Raw genomic sequence first — 17,548 nt, 5'->3', positions numbered from 1 at the left:
AAAATTAAAAAATTACCCCCGTGTGGGGGTGACGATCATCTCTATAATACCACAAGTTCTCAATGTTCAGTTATGACCAAAGACTACTGTGTAGTTCTACTGCGCAGCTCGAACTGTGCAGTTTGGTTAAAGATGACTCGGCATTTTGGCGCGCGCGCACAAAATTATATTTTGAAAATAAATGCCGACGTTTACATTTCGGGTTTTGAAACTTTTGCACCTTCGGCGGAAAATGTATAAATATAAAAGGCTAAAAATGTGTTTTATATTTATATTTCATTTCTCCTTCCTTCCTTCTTTGCGAATCGCATTGGCGTTTTTGGCTATCTTCCAGATCACGTGACGATCAAACGGGAAGGAAATTCAAAAATCTGTCCGGTTAGATACAAGATAATATTTTTTACTATCATAATCAATAAACAGTTGCCGAACATCTTGTAGAATGGCAGACTAGATAGGTTTTGAAAATGGCGATTTTTATAACTTACGTGACCTCGTGAACTTGACCCTGACCTTGAACCTGGACAAAAGTTATATCGTTGTGCAACACTCATCGACCTCTACCCATATACTAAGTTTCATCAAGATCGGAAAGAAAAATTGTTGACGGACGGACGGACATTTGGTCCGGCTTTATTAGGTCATCTCGGTAGAGATGAACGAAAAATCAATTCCCGATTCAGTCAAATACTCTTCGGGAGAATTTTATCAATGCAAACAACCTCAGCGTCAAGTTCGCTATAGCTATCTTTGTTTTTTTCTTGAAACGATTTCTTTTGTTAACCGCTGTCACAACGGGAACCCAATGGGTTCACTGGTCGTCTCGTAATATATATATATATATATATATATATATATATATATATATATATATATATATATATATATATATATAAACATATATATATATATACATTTAATATATCTATAATATAATATAATATATATAAATTATATAAAATATATATCATATATAATATAATATAAATAATATAAATATAATATATTATTTATATATATATATATATATATATATATATATATATATATATACATATATATATATATATATATATATATATATATATATATATATATATATATATAAACTGCTTTTGATGTTTGCACATGATGCTGTACATACTTGGGAGCCTCAATGGGATGCATTGCTGCCTGCGCAATCGCTGATGATTCGCCAATAAGCGAAGAAACCGGTCCGGTAGCTGAGGGGGTGTGTACCATGTGTATGAACATCGTTATCGTTGTGGAGGAACTCTGGGAAGGGTGTGTGTGTGTGTGTATATATATGTGTATATATATATATATATATATATATATATATATATATATATATATATATATATATATATATATATATGTATGTATGTATATATGCACATGCACATCAAGACCCAATCACATCTCTCACCTGTAACTTGGGTGGCTATGATTATAAATTATATAAACAGTGACCCTATCACTTACCCGATGTGGCTAGGATTATAAATAAATTGTTTTCTTTCATGCTTTTCTCACTGAAGAAAGCTGCATTAAGCAACCATAAAAAGCAACACAAGGCCCTTTGCCATTTCAAACTCTACCAGAGTTCATCTACTGCTGCAAAATATTCACAAGTAATACACACATGAGAATCTCCATGTTTGGGTGTGCAGCATTGGGATTGAGGAGGGAGGTGTGGAGCTTAGAGGCGAGTGTGCATACCTCTGGGCCATCTGTCAGCCAAAGAACATGCCAACCAATTGCATATAAAAACGAAACAGAAATCATTGCAGATGAGAAGTTTCACCCATTTAAATGAGCAAAAAATGTTTGGAAGAACAACAAAAAGGATACAGAAGAAACTGCTACTGAATGAAGGATGAATGACCCCTCACTCAACATCTTCTTGAAAAAAAAAAACAATAAATAAATGAATAAAAAGAGGTACCCCAATATGTCAACATGCAAGGACTTCAAGGAGATATTCGGAGTGGTCGCACACTCGAAGATCATGTACGTATTGAACACTTAATGGAATTGTACAAAATGGACCTCAGTAAAATTTGCTCAATTTTCAATGGAGAAATCACTTTTTTTCTTCTTGTTTTTTTATTTATTTTTAAAGATGACTTTTCACTCAAAGGACATACATACATTTATATCTGCTGGTTTGTTTAAGATGAAACAAAAGCATTCTTAAATTGTTTTAATTTCATTTCAAACTATTTTTGAAACTGTTAATTAATATTTGTTTCACTCAGATTATGAAAAAGTGCAATGCAGGATAACAAAGCAAGTTAAAGGGAACCACAGCACATTACCCATAGGATGATAGCATTGGCCATGCGATAGTTACAGGGCACCCTTTCTCAATCCCCTAAAATCACAGGGCACCCTTTCTAAGATCTACCCAGTGGCGGGTCGTTAAACCTGATTGAATGACAAGTCCGTCATAAAATGGACATTAACAAAGGGAGAGGAAGAGATAGTGATTGGGGGGGGAGAGGGGAGGGGGTTGGGGAAAATCAGGAGGTCTCATCGATAATGCTTGCAAAACCTTTGATGAGCCATGACAGCTATTTGTTTTGACCACACACACACACACACACACACACACACACACACACACACACACACACACACACACACACACACACACACACACACACACACACACACACACACACACACACTGAGGCACATGCATTAGATATTGACCAGAGCAACAAATATTGATGATTGTACATGCATGCAATAAGACACTCAAACACATCCTACTTTATTTAGAGTTATTACATTTACAGGCAAGAATATCTAGTTATTTCAATACTGTTTTGAGGCCAGGAAGATACCCTATTAATCTCACTTCTGATGTGTGATCGATGCAGAAAGAAATTCATACAGAAAATGTATCAAATATGGCTTTTGGAGATGTATTAGCACATTATTGTACATATGAATACAGTACTGTAGTGGATACCAAAAGTGGTCTCTTTTTGAAGTTTGGCATGAGGCAATCAATATCAATATAAAGTCTTTCTTTAAGCCCTGTGCAAAAGCCGAATAAGCTTTTAATGTTCCTTCTGTTGTGTGGTCGATGTATCGAAGCAGAAAGCAGTTGATCTCAAACTTAGAAATACAACACCAAATATAACTTCAACTTTTTGAGTGCATGCACAGTCAGATCCATCTGAAGATATTACTGTAGTACTCAAGAGTCATGTTGGCACGGGCTTGTCGTTGCTGAGCTGCATGTCTGTCGCGTTTAGCTTGTCGTCGCTCAGGACTCATGTTGGCCCGGGCTTGTCGTTGCTGAGCTGCATGTTTGTCACGTTTCGCTTGACGTCGCTCAGGACTCATGTTGGCACGGGCTCGTCGTTGTTGAGCTGCATGTTTGGCACGTTCTGCTTGACGTCGCTCAGGACTCATGTTGGCACGGGCTTGTCGCTTCCGAGTTGCATCTTTGGAACGTTCAGCTTGACATCGCTCAGGACTCGCGTTGGCACGGGCTTGACGCTTCCGAGTTGCATCTCTGTCATGTACAGCTTGACGTCGCTCAAAACTCATGTTGGCACGGGCTTCACGTTGCCGAGCTGCTTTTTTGTCTCCCTGCACCCCCTTCTGCCTTCCTCCCACCCGTAGTGCTCCCGGCCTAAATGGCGCTGTGCCCTTGGACATCTGATCCGGGACTGGAGGGGGAAGGGAAGGGAAGGGGGATGGGGAGATGCTGGAGGGAAGGAGGAAGCCTCCACTCGCTAATTACTCACAGGAGGTATGGCTTGGCACAGGGAAAGGGTGGTAAAAAGGACATTTCACTGTCTCGGACAGACAAACTCACTCTTTCCCAGCCCAATTAAAGTACAAATTTTTTCAAAACCAAGTCTATCCCATAAACATCGTAGTGATGAAACTTTGCAAAGTTGGGGGAATTATGCTCTCTCCATGTACAAATTTACTGACATCAGCAATTTAACTATCATTTTATAAATGTCCTGTGTATTTAATGGCCAATCAGACAGATATATATTCCATTAAAATCATTCGAGGCTTTTAATTATTACATAATCAATTTATTATTTTATATATTTTAGGCATTGTAACAGCCGACTCCAATTGTTTCTTTTATGAAGGAAAATATATCAAACGAGAAGGGCACTCGGAAGAGCGCATGTAATGTAATGCCTGATCTCCGCCATGTAATGCCTGATCCACGAGAACATTTCTGACCCAATACATTTTTGAAATATCATGCCATACAGTCCTATATCGTTTTTGGCCCGATCTCTCAATGGTGAAGAATCACTTTAAAAATTAAATAATTCTCGTATCCAGATCCGGTTTCGGATCTTCACCAAAAATCAAATCAATTTGTCCTTGCCACACACCCAACCTGTCCAACAACTTTTGTCCGAATCCGTCCACAACTTTTTGAGATATCGTGCTATATATCAGTTTAGCCCGATCTATCAATGGTGAAAAATCACTTTAAAAATTCTAGTATCCGGATCTGGATCCGGATCTTCACCAAAATCTAATTGGTTCGTTCTTGTTACACACCCAACCTGTCCACAACTTTTTTTTAGATATCCTGCATACAAACAAACAAATGAAATTGTTCGTTGAGCAAGGAATTGCCAGAATAACTTTGTCATATCTCCATGATCTCTGAAAAAACAAAAACCTGGAAATCAATTTGGCTCTTATAAGTCGATAGTGCTTCTGTTTAATGAGTTATAGCACTTAGTTTGGTCATGATCATAACTTGGAAGTCAATCGGACTTGAAATGGCGTTTTTATCGCAATTTGAAATTTTTGACCCGACTCCCCTGACATTCGACCCCCGACCGCTAAGAAGGGTGTTGGCGTGACACCACAATGAGACATATGGTTGAATGCAGAATTGGAAGATGCACATTTTGGATTTGGTTTGAAGTCGATATGACCATTTTCGCGGATGTTATTGCACAAATAAGAATTTCGGTTTTTTGGTGACCTTGACCTTGACCTTTGACCTAGATTCACCAAAAACGACAAGTGTCTAAGTTGGACCATGGCCAACGTCTGTACCCAGTTTGGTCATGCTCGCTGAAACGGTGTGGCTGCTACAGGGTAAACAAATACACTAACAAACAGCCAAACAGACAGACAGACAGGCACACAGAATGACACACACTCAACCGACCAACATAATTGCCGAAATCCGAAGGATTCTGGCAACTAACAAAGACAGAAAGAAAGGGGTGAAAACATAACCTCTTTCACCTTCGGTGGCAGAGGTAACCAAATCATCTGTTGAAGATCAATTATCAGAGAGGAAGTATCAACATGCTTACCAACTTTAGGTTGAGCAGCCTTTTCAGTTTCTTCAGGAGAAACTTCAAACGGCTCTTCTTTCACAACAATGTTGACTGCAGCACAGAAGTTTATTCACATGACATGCACCGGATATTATGCAGGTCGTTACAAAAATTATGCTGCCGAGGGTGGCCTTCTCACCTTGCGAGATAGAAATGGCAACATTTTCAGATTCAACTTTCAGGTTGCCAGGACCTGCAACAACATACAGACAAGTTGAGAACAAGTGAATGATGTAGTGCTGTAAAGCAAATAAATCCTACAATTGTACTAGCAATGCAGATAGTTCCTGCTGTTGTACAAGCAACATATGTAATATAGTTGTGGTTCTGCAAAACTGCAAAACCGCATTACTCTAAGGCAATGGCACCCAACATGCAGTGATCCCGAGGCAGTTATTTTGTTATTCCTCGTGCAGTTAGACCTTCCCCTCATGTCAAATGCATTAACGGGACGAAGGGACGAAGTGCGTTGTGTGGGTCTAATAGCTATGTCTGATAATTATTTCTCTATCTTCTTTTCAATCCTGATTTCAATTTCAACCCTTTCCTTTTAACCATGGTACAAATCAAAGCAAACACAGCACCCAGGCAGCACCTGTGAAAGAATTACCACATGAACAAACTCGCTGCCTGGCGCGACCTTCCATTCAAATCTGCGCACCAATTTACGACGTCTCACCTTGCTCAACCTTCACTCACCAAAAGCTCACCACCTCAACCAGCAACATCTCCCGCACACGGAAAAAATAATCACGCGCCTCCTCGCACCTACGCATTGATATGGATCGCCACCAAGCAGAGGCGTGCGACACGGCCCAGGCAACTCGGGCCGCGTGGTATGGGGACAGGCCAGGCCGGTTGGCAGCGCCAGCCGCGTCTCGCCAGGGATGCCCCGAATGGGCGCATGGGACCGACGTGACCCTCGTCCAGTCACCAGAACATGGCAGGACAGGCGGTGAGGGACGGGGGTCGCGGCGCAGTGCGAGACTCTGAGCCGTGTCGCGCCGGATGTGCGAATGAGACCACTTCTGGCCGCAGGAGCCTGGCAGGGCGGAGCCGGGGCCCAATAGGGGAGCACGATTTGGGTGACGGTGCATTGCTTCGGGTCATAACCCCACCCTTTACCCGGGGCTTATAAAAGAGGGATTGTGAAGCCGTCCACTCTCTCTCTCTCTCTCTCTCTCTCTCTCTCTCTCTCTCTCTCTCTCTCTCTCTCTCTCTCTCTCTCTCTCTCTCTCTCTCTCTCTCTCTCTGTGTGCACTTCTTCGCCTGCCTGCCTCGCCCACTTCTCCACCTCTCTGCTCCATCCTATCTTCACCGCTCCTCCTTGTCTGCCTGCCGCTGCATCTACACTCGGGGTTGCTGTGCGACAGAAGTTCTTTTGGACCAGTGCGGAGCACACGTTCGCCCGAGCCCCGGCAAAGTAATTAATCAGGAGATAACACGCCAACTTTTAAGGTGGGATCGCTCAAGCGGAGAGTCCCCCAAAGTGTACTGGGTTGCGAGGCCGTTCGTCCTCATCTGCCCTCCTTCCTTCTGGCTATCAAATCTTCATCGGGTTTGTGTGTATGTGTGTGTGCATGTGTTGGCGCCTGCTGTAACATAAGTTAAGATTGTAGAAGATATAATGGGATAAGTCTGCTCTATGTCTGCTTTTGTAAATTGCTTGCCTTTTGTCGCACCCATGAATTCCTTGCTATCCCTCCTGGACATAATATTAAAAAAAAAAAACATTTACTGTGCCACATACCTTTCCTCGCTGAATTGTAAATAAATCCTTTTTGTAGAAATGTTCCCAGCTCGTTTTCATATTTTCCTTCATTGGTCCAGCATGGTCCGTATCCTAGCTTAGCCGGCACATTATCCCCCAATGATCTGTTTTCTATCCGAAAACCTTAGCCTGGTGTTGGCGCAGTGGTTAGGGCAGCGGCTTGGGATCCAAAAGGTCCTGAGTTCAAGCCCCGTTGGGCCACTGAATTAATACACCAGGGGATTGACTCAGCCTGTCATCCTTCCGAGGTCGGCGAAATGAGTACCAGTATACTGGGCTGGTGTATACCCCGGTTAAAATAGGTGTACCATATCCCTGTGTCGTAAGAGGCGACCAGGGTTGCGTCAGGAAAGGCATCCGGCGTAAAACATGTGCCAAATCACTATGCGGATCATACGGATGATCCGCTGTGGCGACCCCTAACGGGAGCAGCCGAAAGAAGAAGAAGAAGAAGAAGATCTGTTTTCTATCCGGTACATATTTGGCAGTTACGCTCGGCTGCATCTGATCCGGTGAGGTGGTCCAGTTTGAACAAGGCGTACCGAGGGCGTGTCCCCTGGTAATTAGATCACGTGAACATTAGGTTACCGGTTTCCATTAGACGGAGGACCTTATGTCACGTGGTTGTGTTATTGGCATTCACGGTCGATTAGCGACCCGCCGTGTCATTGAGTTATCCGTGTGCGACGGCACATGATTCCGGAGAGTCGGGCGGGAACCCGAGGTAGCTTCCACCCCCACCCCTTCCCTTTGTGGTTTTATCGTCCCGACCCCGGGTCCACAACACTTTCGGTGTCAGGAGTGGGATCTTGTGGCAAAACATTTCTCCCATACAGATAAATCCATGATCAGGTGCAGGTGGAAGTGGCTCATGGCAGACAGCATAGCCAATAGCTCCTTGCGAGTGACGCATAATTTCGTTCGGGCCGACTGTAATATGCGATCACTCTTTCCACACCCCCGTGTCTGAGCAATACTGCACCCAATCCTTCCTGGCTTGCATCCGTGTCCAGGGTAAACATCCCGTCATCGGTGGGGTATGCTAAAACGGGTGTGGATGTCAAACACCCCTTTAATTTGAGGAAGGCCTTATGGCATTCCTCTGTCCAATTAAATCACGAGCCCTTCTCTGGAAGCCGGTGAAGGAGTCTGGCTATGTCCGCAAATTTTGCCACAAAGCGCCGGTAATAGGAGCAGAGACCCAAAAAACCCCGTACCTGATTGATGTTACGAGGTACGGGCCACTCCTCTGCCGCTGTAATTTTACCTGGGTCAGTTTTCACCCCATCGTGGCCTGTCACGTGTCCGAGATAGGCCACTTCTTTTGCGAACAAAATACATTTCTCCGGGCTCAACTTCAACCCTGCCTGCCTGAGGCGCCCAAACACCTGGTCCAAATTGGCTATGGCCTGGGGAAATGTTTTAGCATGTACCAGGATGTCATCCAGGTACACCAGGCATGATTGCCATGGCATGCCGCCCAGCACATGCTCCATCAATCGTTCAAAGGTGGCGGGGGCGTTACACAAACCGAACGGCAATACAGTGAACTGATACAGTCCCTTTCCTGTAGAGAATGCCGTTTTCTCCTTCCCCACCTTATCCATCTCCACCTGCCAATACCCACTTTTGAGGTCTAAAGTTGAGAACCATTTAGAGCCTGAAACAGCGTCGAGGGTATCGTCAATTCTAGGCAGGGGATAGGAGTCTATGACTGTCACGTTGTTGAGCTGGCAATAGTCCACGCAGAAACACGTGGTCCCATCCTTCTTTTTAACCAACATAACCGGTGACATCCAACGACTTCCCGAGGGTTCAATGACACCTGCATTGAGCATCTCTTCTACCTGTTCATCAGCCTCCTCTCTCTTGCTCCAAGGGAGCCGTCGAGCAGGCTGACGGACAGGCCGGGCCCCACCGGTGTGGATCTGATGTTTCACCAGGCCCGTACGTCCAATATCCTTGGGTGACAAGAAGATTTCTATATGTTGGTCAACCAGTTTGTGTAAGGCCTCCCGCTGGGCCTCCTCTAAATCTACACAACTTTGATTTACCATCTCGCAAATGGGATCGAGCCAATTCCTACTATGTTCTAAGGATCCCCTATGGGGTCGGTCCGACTCGATGTTATCGTCCCTCAGCTCTGCTACTTGTACCACTGGGGTGCAGTCTGCCATCTTCGTGCCCCATTCAATAGTGCGTGGTTCCGTGCTCACATTAATTACCCTGACGGGCACGATAGGCCCGTCAGTGTTTACTAGGGTGCGGCCCACGACTAAATCCTGGGTCGATTGCCCCACTAGTAGTTTGACCAGGCCACAGGGTCCCTGCCAGGTTGGGTGAGCCCACCACCGTGCTGAAATTATTGCCTCGTCACCCGGGGGGATGATCACGGAGTTGGGAGCCTCCAGCTCCACCTTCTCTTCCGTGCTCATGCCTCCCAGCGGCAACTCTTCAAAACCCATCTTCATGACTCCTCGGCCCAAGTCGATTTTGCAACCACCGGCGGTCAGCACATCTAACCCTGTTAGACATGGGTCGCACACCTCCGCCACCCAAACCTCTATGTTTTTTTTTTAAGAGAGCCTAATTTAAGGGTCACAAAACCACGCCCTGTGATGGGGGTCATTGCCCCGGTAGCTAGCTGCAAACTATGATTTCGCAGACGGTGGATATCATCCCAACCGTCTACACTCAAATTAAGGACCACAAGGCTGATGATTGTGGTGCTTGCTCCTGTGTCCAAAACGGCGTCTACCCCTACGCCAGAAATTTTGCACCTAATCGTCAAACTGCCAGTGCCAATTTGGCCACAATAAATGACCTGTTGCAGCGGTGAGGGCTCTTTCCCATCTGGTTCTGCCGGACACGGCCCTATATGCTCGGCACTCATTAGTTTCCCTGGGACTGGGGGGGGGGGGGAGTCGGAGCCGGCTAATCCGGTCACTCGGGGCGGAGTTGGTGGTCTGGTGGGTCGGGGTCTCTCCTTGTGCGGGGCCCTACACTCCCGCGACAGGTGGCCCACTCGTCCACAGTTAAAGCACTTAACCGGGTATGGTGCATGCCTCCGATGCTCCAAATTGCACCCCCCTTCGCTCCGAATTGGAGTATTTACCAATGGCCAACCAGGTGTCCTCCTGTGAGCCATTTGCCATGGTCCAGACCCTGCCAACCAGCGGTCGACCATGTCCCGGGCCATTCTCTCCAGCTCCACTCGGGTGCCAAGACCAGTCCTGGCTCCAGGCTCGCGGCTGTCCACAGGGCCCACCTGCCGGACAGTTATCGCATGGCGCTCGGACCCTCTGGCCGGCGGTTTCACTGCCTCCCATCGGGCGGCAGTGTCAGCCGCCTTCTGGAGGTTTTCCTACCGAAATATCATCACCAGGGCCCCGGTGTCGGTGCCTGCAAGAACCTGGATAAAATAGTCCAGGGCTAGGTCTTCCTGGTAGGGTGCTGCCATGTTCGCATGCGCGATCCCCACTGTGCGGCGAATGTCATAAGCCAAATCCCCCATTTTCTCATGAGGTTGCCGTTTTTGCCCACTGAGCTGAGGTTTAACAAGCTCGCTCTGCTGTTCTATTCCAAATTGATTACTTAGGGCCAAACGGAGGCCTGCCAATGTCATTACTCCCAGAGGAATAGTGGTCAGGACCTCAGCCGCCACGCTGCACAGTGCCGCCACGAGATGGATCCCACTCTCATCCGCGCTCCAGCCATTACCCCTGGCCACTGGTCAAATTGGGCCAAATACGCCCTCATGTCAGTCTTCCCGTCATACAGAGCTAGCGGCACCGTTCGGCCTCCCGGGTTCCGAGCCCCACTCACCAGTCCTTGAGGGACAAATGCAGGGGCGGACGCTCTGGATTCCGGCGGTGCTCTACCCCCGCGGAGCCCAAGCCACTCGCCCGAACAATTCCCGTCCGAACCCCGTCTGGGTCGATGTCCACTCCGCACTGTCTTGTGCACTCGACCATGCCATATTACTCGCACTCTGCACATACTCCGGCACAATCACACTGGGAGCTTGTGTTAGCCCAAGAGACACCGGAGCCTCTGCCCCCCCCCCCAAACTTGGCATGTACCCTTTCACATCATGCGCCTGCATCACCTCGCATAGCATTAACTTCACTGGACTCACCTGGTCACGGTCTGCCTCGAGGGAGTGTATTCTCTCCCTCTGTTCCTGAAGGAGGCCATCCTGATCCTTACATCGGGTCTCAAGACATTCCACAAGCTCCACCTTAATGTCCCTTACCTTCCCCTCTATTCGTATTTGCTCCTCTTTTACTTTATGTAATTGGTTCGCGGGCACCAGCAGTGACCACTATTTTCGTTGTGTCTGTGTGTCTGTCTGCGACTCTCTCCAGAGCATAGCTCCGTGACGTTTGATGCGATCTTGATGAAACTTGGACACAAGCTCGATATCATGGTCTAGTTGTGTCTTTTTGTATGAGGGGCGTCCTACGCCCCTTGTGGGTGGAGCCACGCCCACTTGAACTTTTTATTATATTTATTTTTTTCTCGATTTTTTTTCTTGCAATTTCATTTCCTAGCAGCTGTGCGTAATGTCCATAAGTACAACATATAAAAAATCCGATTTGATTTGGTCAATTTTGATGGAAGAGATAGGTTTTTACGGTAGGGCTTCCTCAAAAGCTTCCACTAACTCAATTGTACCAATCGTGGCATTGTTCAATAATGCCCGCGAACCATCGTCGCCTCCCGGCTCGTTCATTCTTTACCAGTTCTATCTCCCATTGTGTCTCTGTTAATTCCGCCTTTGCTGTGCTAAAACAGTCCTTGGTCTCGTCCTCGTGTTTCTTTAATCACTTCCCCATTTCCTGGTTCTTTGTCTCAACCTTGCGTCCCATCTCTTTAACCATTTTCGTCATTTCTTCGTGTCTCATTTTACACTCTTCCTTTACGGCCCCCAATTTCCCCTTCGTTTCCTGCTGGCCTTGTTTTAAATTTTGTATCGCGTTCAAGTTTTTCCCAATTTCCACTTTCAATTGCCCTTGTCCTTTCTTTATTTCTATCATCCCCTGTCTGAGTTTATCCACTTCTCGTCCAACCGCCGCCATTTTGCTCACCACCTCAACCTTACCGGTCGTCATCGCGGTCCGAACACCTTCCACATTCCCCTTCAACTCGGTCATTAACCCACGTACAGTCCTGATCCCATTTGTAAAATTCCGGTCCATGTTTTTCATTTCACCCTTTACCTCTGCCAGCCTGAGTTCAAGCTTTGCTGCCCCGCCTTTACTTTTTCCAGCTCCGCCTTCATTTCCTCCTGACACGCCTTCATCTGTGTTTGTATATTTCCTTCCATGTTTTGCATATCACTTCTCAGTGTTTGCATATCACTCCTCTGTTTGTTTCGCCCCAATTCAATGCGCTCCATCATTTGTTTCATTATCTCCATAAACTGGTTAATGTCCAATGGCTTTGGCGGAGCCGATCTGCTATGATCGGGTGTGGATCCGAAAGGGATTGCTAGGTCCTCCGTGGAAAATTTAATGCAGGGGGTCCACAAGCATTGTTATAGATGCGGTTGCTCCAATTACCTCTGGGTATGGCTGCAGGGAATGATCTCCCTCAAAACTGTTGTCCTGAGCCACGGAGTCCTCCAACACTGTTATCTCAAAACCCACCTGAACCAGCTCGTCTTGGTCCGCCATGGTCCGTACCGATAATTAACTAAAATTTGAATCCTGCTCTTAATTTCGGGGGAAAGGGGGGAGGGGGGGTTGCAAAGCACACCCGTGGCTCAAATCCCATTCCAGATACTAAATTGGCACGGGTTCGAATCCCGTAAATTTTTTATTGGGTCCATCCCACTCCTGACACCAAACTGTTGCGGGCCGGGGGTCGGGTGAGAAGACCAATAGGTGTGGGAAGCTATCTTGGCTCCCACCAGACTCCCCGGAATTGTAGGCCGTTGCACATGGATAATTCCGTGACGCGGTGGGTCGCTTAACCGACCATGTAAGCCAATAACTCAACCGCGTTACCTTGGGTCCTCCCATCTATGGGTTAATCGGGTTACCTAATTAACCACGTGATTTAATTAGCGGGGAACACGCCCTCGGTTCGCCTTGTCCAAACCGGATCACTCGACCGGGTAAGATCACTTTACCGGATCGGATGCAGCCGAACGACACTGCCAAGGACGTACCGGCTAAAAGGAACGGGTTGTTGGGAATAAAATCCCGGCTAAACTAGGATTCGGACCATGCTGGATCAATGGAAGAAAAGACAAAAACGAGCTGGGAACATTTCTCATAATAATTTATTAACAATGGGCGAGGATAGATATGTAGTACGATAAAAATGTATTGAGGTGTGTTGTGCAGAGATTGGGAAGAGAGGTGTGGTGCAGCAAATAAACAGGCAACTTGCAAAAGGGACAGAGCAGACTAAACGCGAAAATAATAAAAACAACAACAACAACAACAATACGCACAGATTAAATCACATGAGGTTATTGAACCATTTAACTTAATAATTTATCACAGAAAGCTGATTTTGCTCAAACATTAGAAGTATTTCAGAGAATCCCAAGATTCCTGCCTTCGGACTAAAAGGATAATATTCCAATAAAACTTCATGAACACTGCGCGGGGTAAGGTGTTCTATAAACTCTTTAATTACCATCCGTGAAAGCATCAATTGCATGAATAATGTTGGCAATGTCACGTTAAAAAAAGACTCATCTGGGTTTGTCCAACGAAGTGTTCACAGGTCGAGGTACAAAAACACACCGTGTGCTGGTTTCGTCTCTTCCCGAGGAACTCTTCTGCGAACATCCACGACGTTGAACCCGAACCCAAGATCCTCAACAGCACCAGCGAGACCCCTGCTCTCTCCTCCAACACTGCTGGATACGCAGCTTTCAGAACTCAGATATTGAAGGCGGTTGGAGGGATCTTGGGTCATCACTGAGAGAAGAAACAATGGTCAGGGCTGAGGTCGTGAACAGAAGAAAGAGGCCATTCTGTGCTGCATCCACATCAACATTCTCTACAAATTTAAGCCCAATTCTCTGCTCTTCTGCATACTCACCCCACGACAATCAACTTAATCTTACAAAACAACAACATGGCACTTGATCTTAGTTCAGACAATTTTAGTAGGGTGCCGGCACACAATGACCTACTCATTTCACGACATGTTGGGAACCTCAACCACCACACCGAAAGTCTTTTTGAGGTCGACCAATGAATGGAGGCGTGCTTCGCGATGCAGCACCCATCGGCGGCGCTGCACCAAGACGAGAGTTCCAATCTGACTAATCTCCAGAAGGCATTGGGGTGGGTTAGGTTGGGATGGGAAAATAAATTAAACCACATATAAACCACAATGCAGTACAGAATGCACACTGTATTCCAAACACTTCACAGACATTTGAAGAAACTGGAGGCTGCATTCGGTGATACTAATCTTGAGGCCAGTGAGGGTCGGGAGGTGATTAGCAGTCGAAAGGAAAACGTTGTACCGAAAGCAAAATCTGGAAAGTTTCACCGGCGAAAGGAATCCGCCCCAAAAAACCCCATAAAGCTGTGATAGGATGCTGCTGCTGCTGCTGCTGCTGCTGCCGCTGCTGCTGCCGCTGCCGCTGCCGCTGCCGCTGCCGCTGCCGCTGCCGCTGCCGCTGCCGCTGCTGCCGCTGCCGCTGCTGCCGCTGCCGCTGCCGCCGCTGCCGCTGCCGCTGCCGCCGCTGCCGCTGCTGCTGCTGCTGCCGGCACCGCTGCTGCTGCCGCCGCCGCTGCCGCCGCCGCTGCTGCTGACTGCTGCTGCCACTCCCCCTCCCTTCCGATTTACCTCACACCCATATCGAATACACTTTCACGAAGTTAATCACAATTAAACATATCTACATTCACTACGGAAAGTGTAACTTTAGTCAGAGAATCTCTCCGAGAAAATCTTCAAGTAATTCTATATCTCGCTGTCAGAATAGCTGTTTCTAAGTATACCGCCAAGAATGCTACACCGAGCACAAGCAAATGAAACGCGGTCTGTCTTCTTCTTCTGCTTCTTCTCGTACGTGTTTATTAACCTCCGCCATCGAAGATGGACGGAAGCAAATGAAACGCGGTCTGTCTTCTTCTTCTGCTTCTTCTCGTACGTGTTTATTAACCTCCGCCATCGAAGATGTTATCACCCCTGTCTGTTTGTTATCTTGCCAAAACGAAGTTTTTGCAAGATATGTTAGTCAGCTTGTATGTTTTTTTTTTATTGATTGATTGATTTATTTTTTGTTTGTCTGTAATCACGTATCGATCACTCTGCAGAGCACAGTTATCATTGGAAATTTTTGTAACTTCGCATATCAGAGTCCTATAGAGGTCCCTTTCAGCGCATAAAATTTTCAAGGTCAAGGTCAAAGGTCAAGGTCACTTTGTCGCAAATCAGGGGAGTCGACGAAACCCTTATTTTTTGAGTAATTTTGATCGGATCGTCTTCAAACTTCATGGGAATATAGTTCATGGTCTGGCGCTCAGCTGATTAATTTTTGGCGGCGATCGGCCTTGACCTTCATGGTTAGCGCTGGAGGTCGAAAGTTTTTGACCCCAAGGTCAAATTTTGAAATCTTAGATACCATATCGAGTAATACCTCATATGAAAGCGCTTGATAAGTGCTTTCCAGATCTGTCAAAAGTTTGACGCTCTGACGTCATTTGATGACGTCATGACGAAAAAACGGATTTTTCATGAAAATTTTATTTCCTCAGTTCTCATCAAAATCTCTTGATATTTCATGTATAACGGTCCTGGAGAGATACCATTAACCGTACGAAAATATAAAGGTCAACGTCACAAAAAGGTCAAGCATCAAGGTCGACGAAACCCTTATTTTTTGAGTAACTTTAATCGAATAAATAAGTCACTCATGTTCACATTTTCGCAAGATACTGGTCACCCTGGGGGTGACATTGGTTTTTTATTTGTTTGTTTGTTTGTTTGTGAACAGTATTACGGAAAAACTCCTCGACGGATTTCGATGAAACTTGGTGGGGGGATGAGGTATGGTCCAAGGACCATGCCATTACATTTTGGACTTGGTCCAAAGTCCAATATGGCCGCTATGGTGGCCATTTAAAAAAAATATTTGATTTTTTTTTGTTTGCATTTCTACATGTTTCAAGTGATTTCCAATCAAAAAAAATTGTTAGAGGAAAAAAAAGAAAAAAAAAATTTGCAACTTTTTCAACAAAATTTCGATTTTTAAAATTTTTTTGCATTTCTACATGTTATAAGTGATTTCCAACAAAAACCATGCCAAAATTATAATTGCGGCTGATTTTGGAACTTCAGTTGGATATACCCACGTAAAATCAATTTCTGTCTCAAGGAATCCAGTTATGACAAATGAATTGAGTATGTAAAAGGGAAAGTTGCAAACTATAACTCTGTGAGCAATGTTGACCTCAAATTGAATGAATAGGATATCAGGTTCACTTGAGTGACCTAGCAGTATTGGCGGCAGAGGTTTTGCACTCTACCGAGTGCTCCCCCTCGAGTTGGCATTGTCAGAGCCGCGAGGCTCTATAAACGCCACGTAACTGAACTCGTGGTTCCAACCAAATAGGAAAAATATTGTTACGGATTCGCGCCCGCCGGCGTGCTGACGGCCACGTAACTCGAATCGCGGCACGTCGCCCACCGGACGGACAATCCAGTCGTGACCCTCTCGGACTAACGCCGGGAACCAGTCACGGGTGGACCTTTCGGTCTCACCGCGATCGAGCCAATCGGCCCCCGCGTGGGATAGGGTTGCTCGCCAAATTCGACCTACCTAAGTGCCCACACGGAGGGTAGACCGGGCGATCGCACCTCGCCGCAGGTCGACTTCGGACACGGGCCACTTAAGCGACCCGTTCCGTACTATCGGGATAACCGAGCGGTGTTATCGTCGGCCTCGACGGTTCGATTAATTATCGGGTGTATTCAGCCCACTACCAACCCTTTACGTGAAGCAAGATGAGGATTCAATGAAAGAAATGACGAAGCGAAGCGGGAAAACAGTTCAACATAAAGCACATTTATTCGCGATGAACGGAAAGCACACATATACAATTCCACCAAAAGCACATAGAAAAGAAGACAAAAAGCAAATGCGACAATGCAGATCTAATACCGATTACGCGAGCACACGGCAACACTTATACAATTTTACTTCACAGACGGCGCCGACAACACACATTCCCAAAGCAAAAGAAAAGAGAACCACCCTCCAGGACGAGGGGGTAGGCGGGCCTGGGGCCGAGACCGTGTCGGGCCTACCCGTCTGGTGATGAGACGCGGAGCAGCGGTGGTGCCTCAACTCCGCGGGCCTCGCGGACAGTGTCTGGTAGGGGGTGGGAAGGGGGCCCCCTTGGTCGCACTATCTCAGCGCGGGGGGAAACAGGAGGGGGTT

At 46.2% G+C, this 17,548-nt stretch overlaps 1 protein-coding gene across 1 annotated transcript in view; it reads right to left on the bottom strand.

Annotated features, from left to right (window-relative positions):
• Positions 1-2,579: 2,579 nt before the first annotated feature.
• The window catches only part of LOC147010574 (uncharacterized), a 30,854-nt gene continuing 15,885 nt past the window's right edge, over positions 2,580-17,548 (bottom strand). Inside the window, exons 4-9 of the mRNA XM_085860386.1 lie at positions 14,624-14,970; positions 14,285-14,421; positions 13,890-14,066; positions 5,497-5,550; positions 5,334-5,408; positions 2,580-3,689 (exon numbers count right to left, since the gene is read on the bottom strand). Of these exons, the coding sequence (XP_085716512.1) occupies positions 3,181-3,689; positions 5,334-5,408; positions 5,497-5,550; positions 13,890-14,066; positions 14,285-14,421; positions 14,624-14,970 (1,299 nt within the window). The 3' untranslated portion in view covers positions 2,580-3,180. The remainder of the gene's footprint in view (positions 3,690-5,333; positions 5,409-5,496; positions 5,551-13,889; positions 14,067-14,284; positions 14,422-14,623; positions 14,971-17,548) is intronic.

Source organism: Eptatretus burgeri, chromosome 16 (genome assembly GCF_056783735.1).
Source record: "Eptatretus burgeri isolate ZD-2024b chromosome 16, Ebu_testis_v1, whole genome shotgun sequence".
In the NCBI taxonomy this organism is placed as follows: Eukaryota; Metazoa; Chordata; class Myxini; order Myxiniformes; family Myxinidae; genus Eptatretus; species Eptatretus burgeri.
This window is presented reverse-complemented; position numbering and strand designations above follow the sequence as displayed.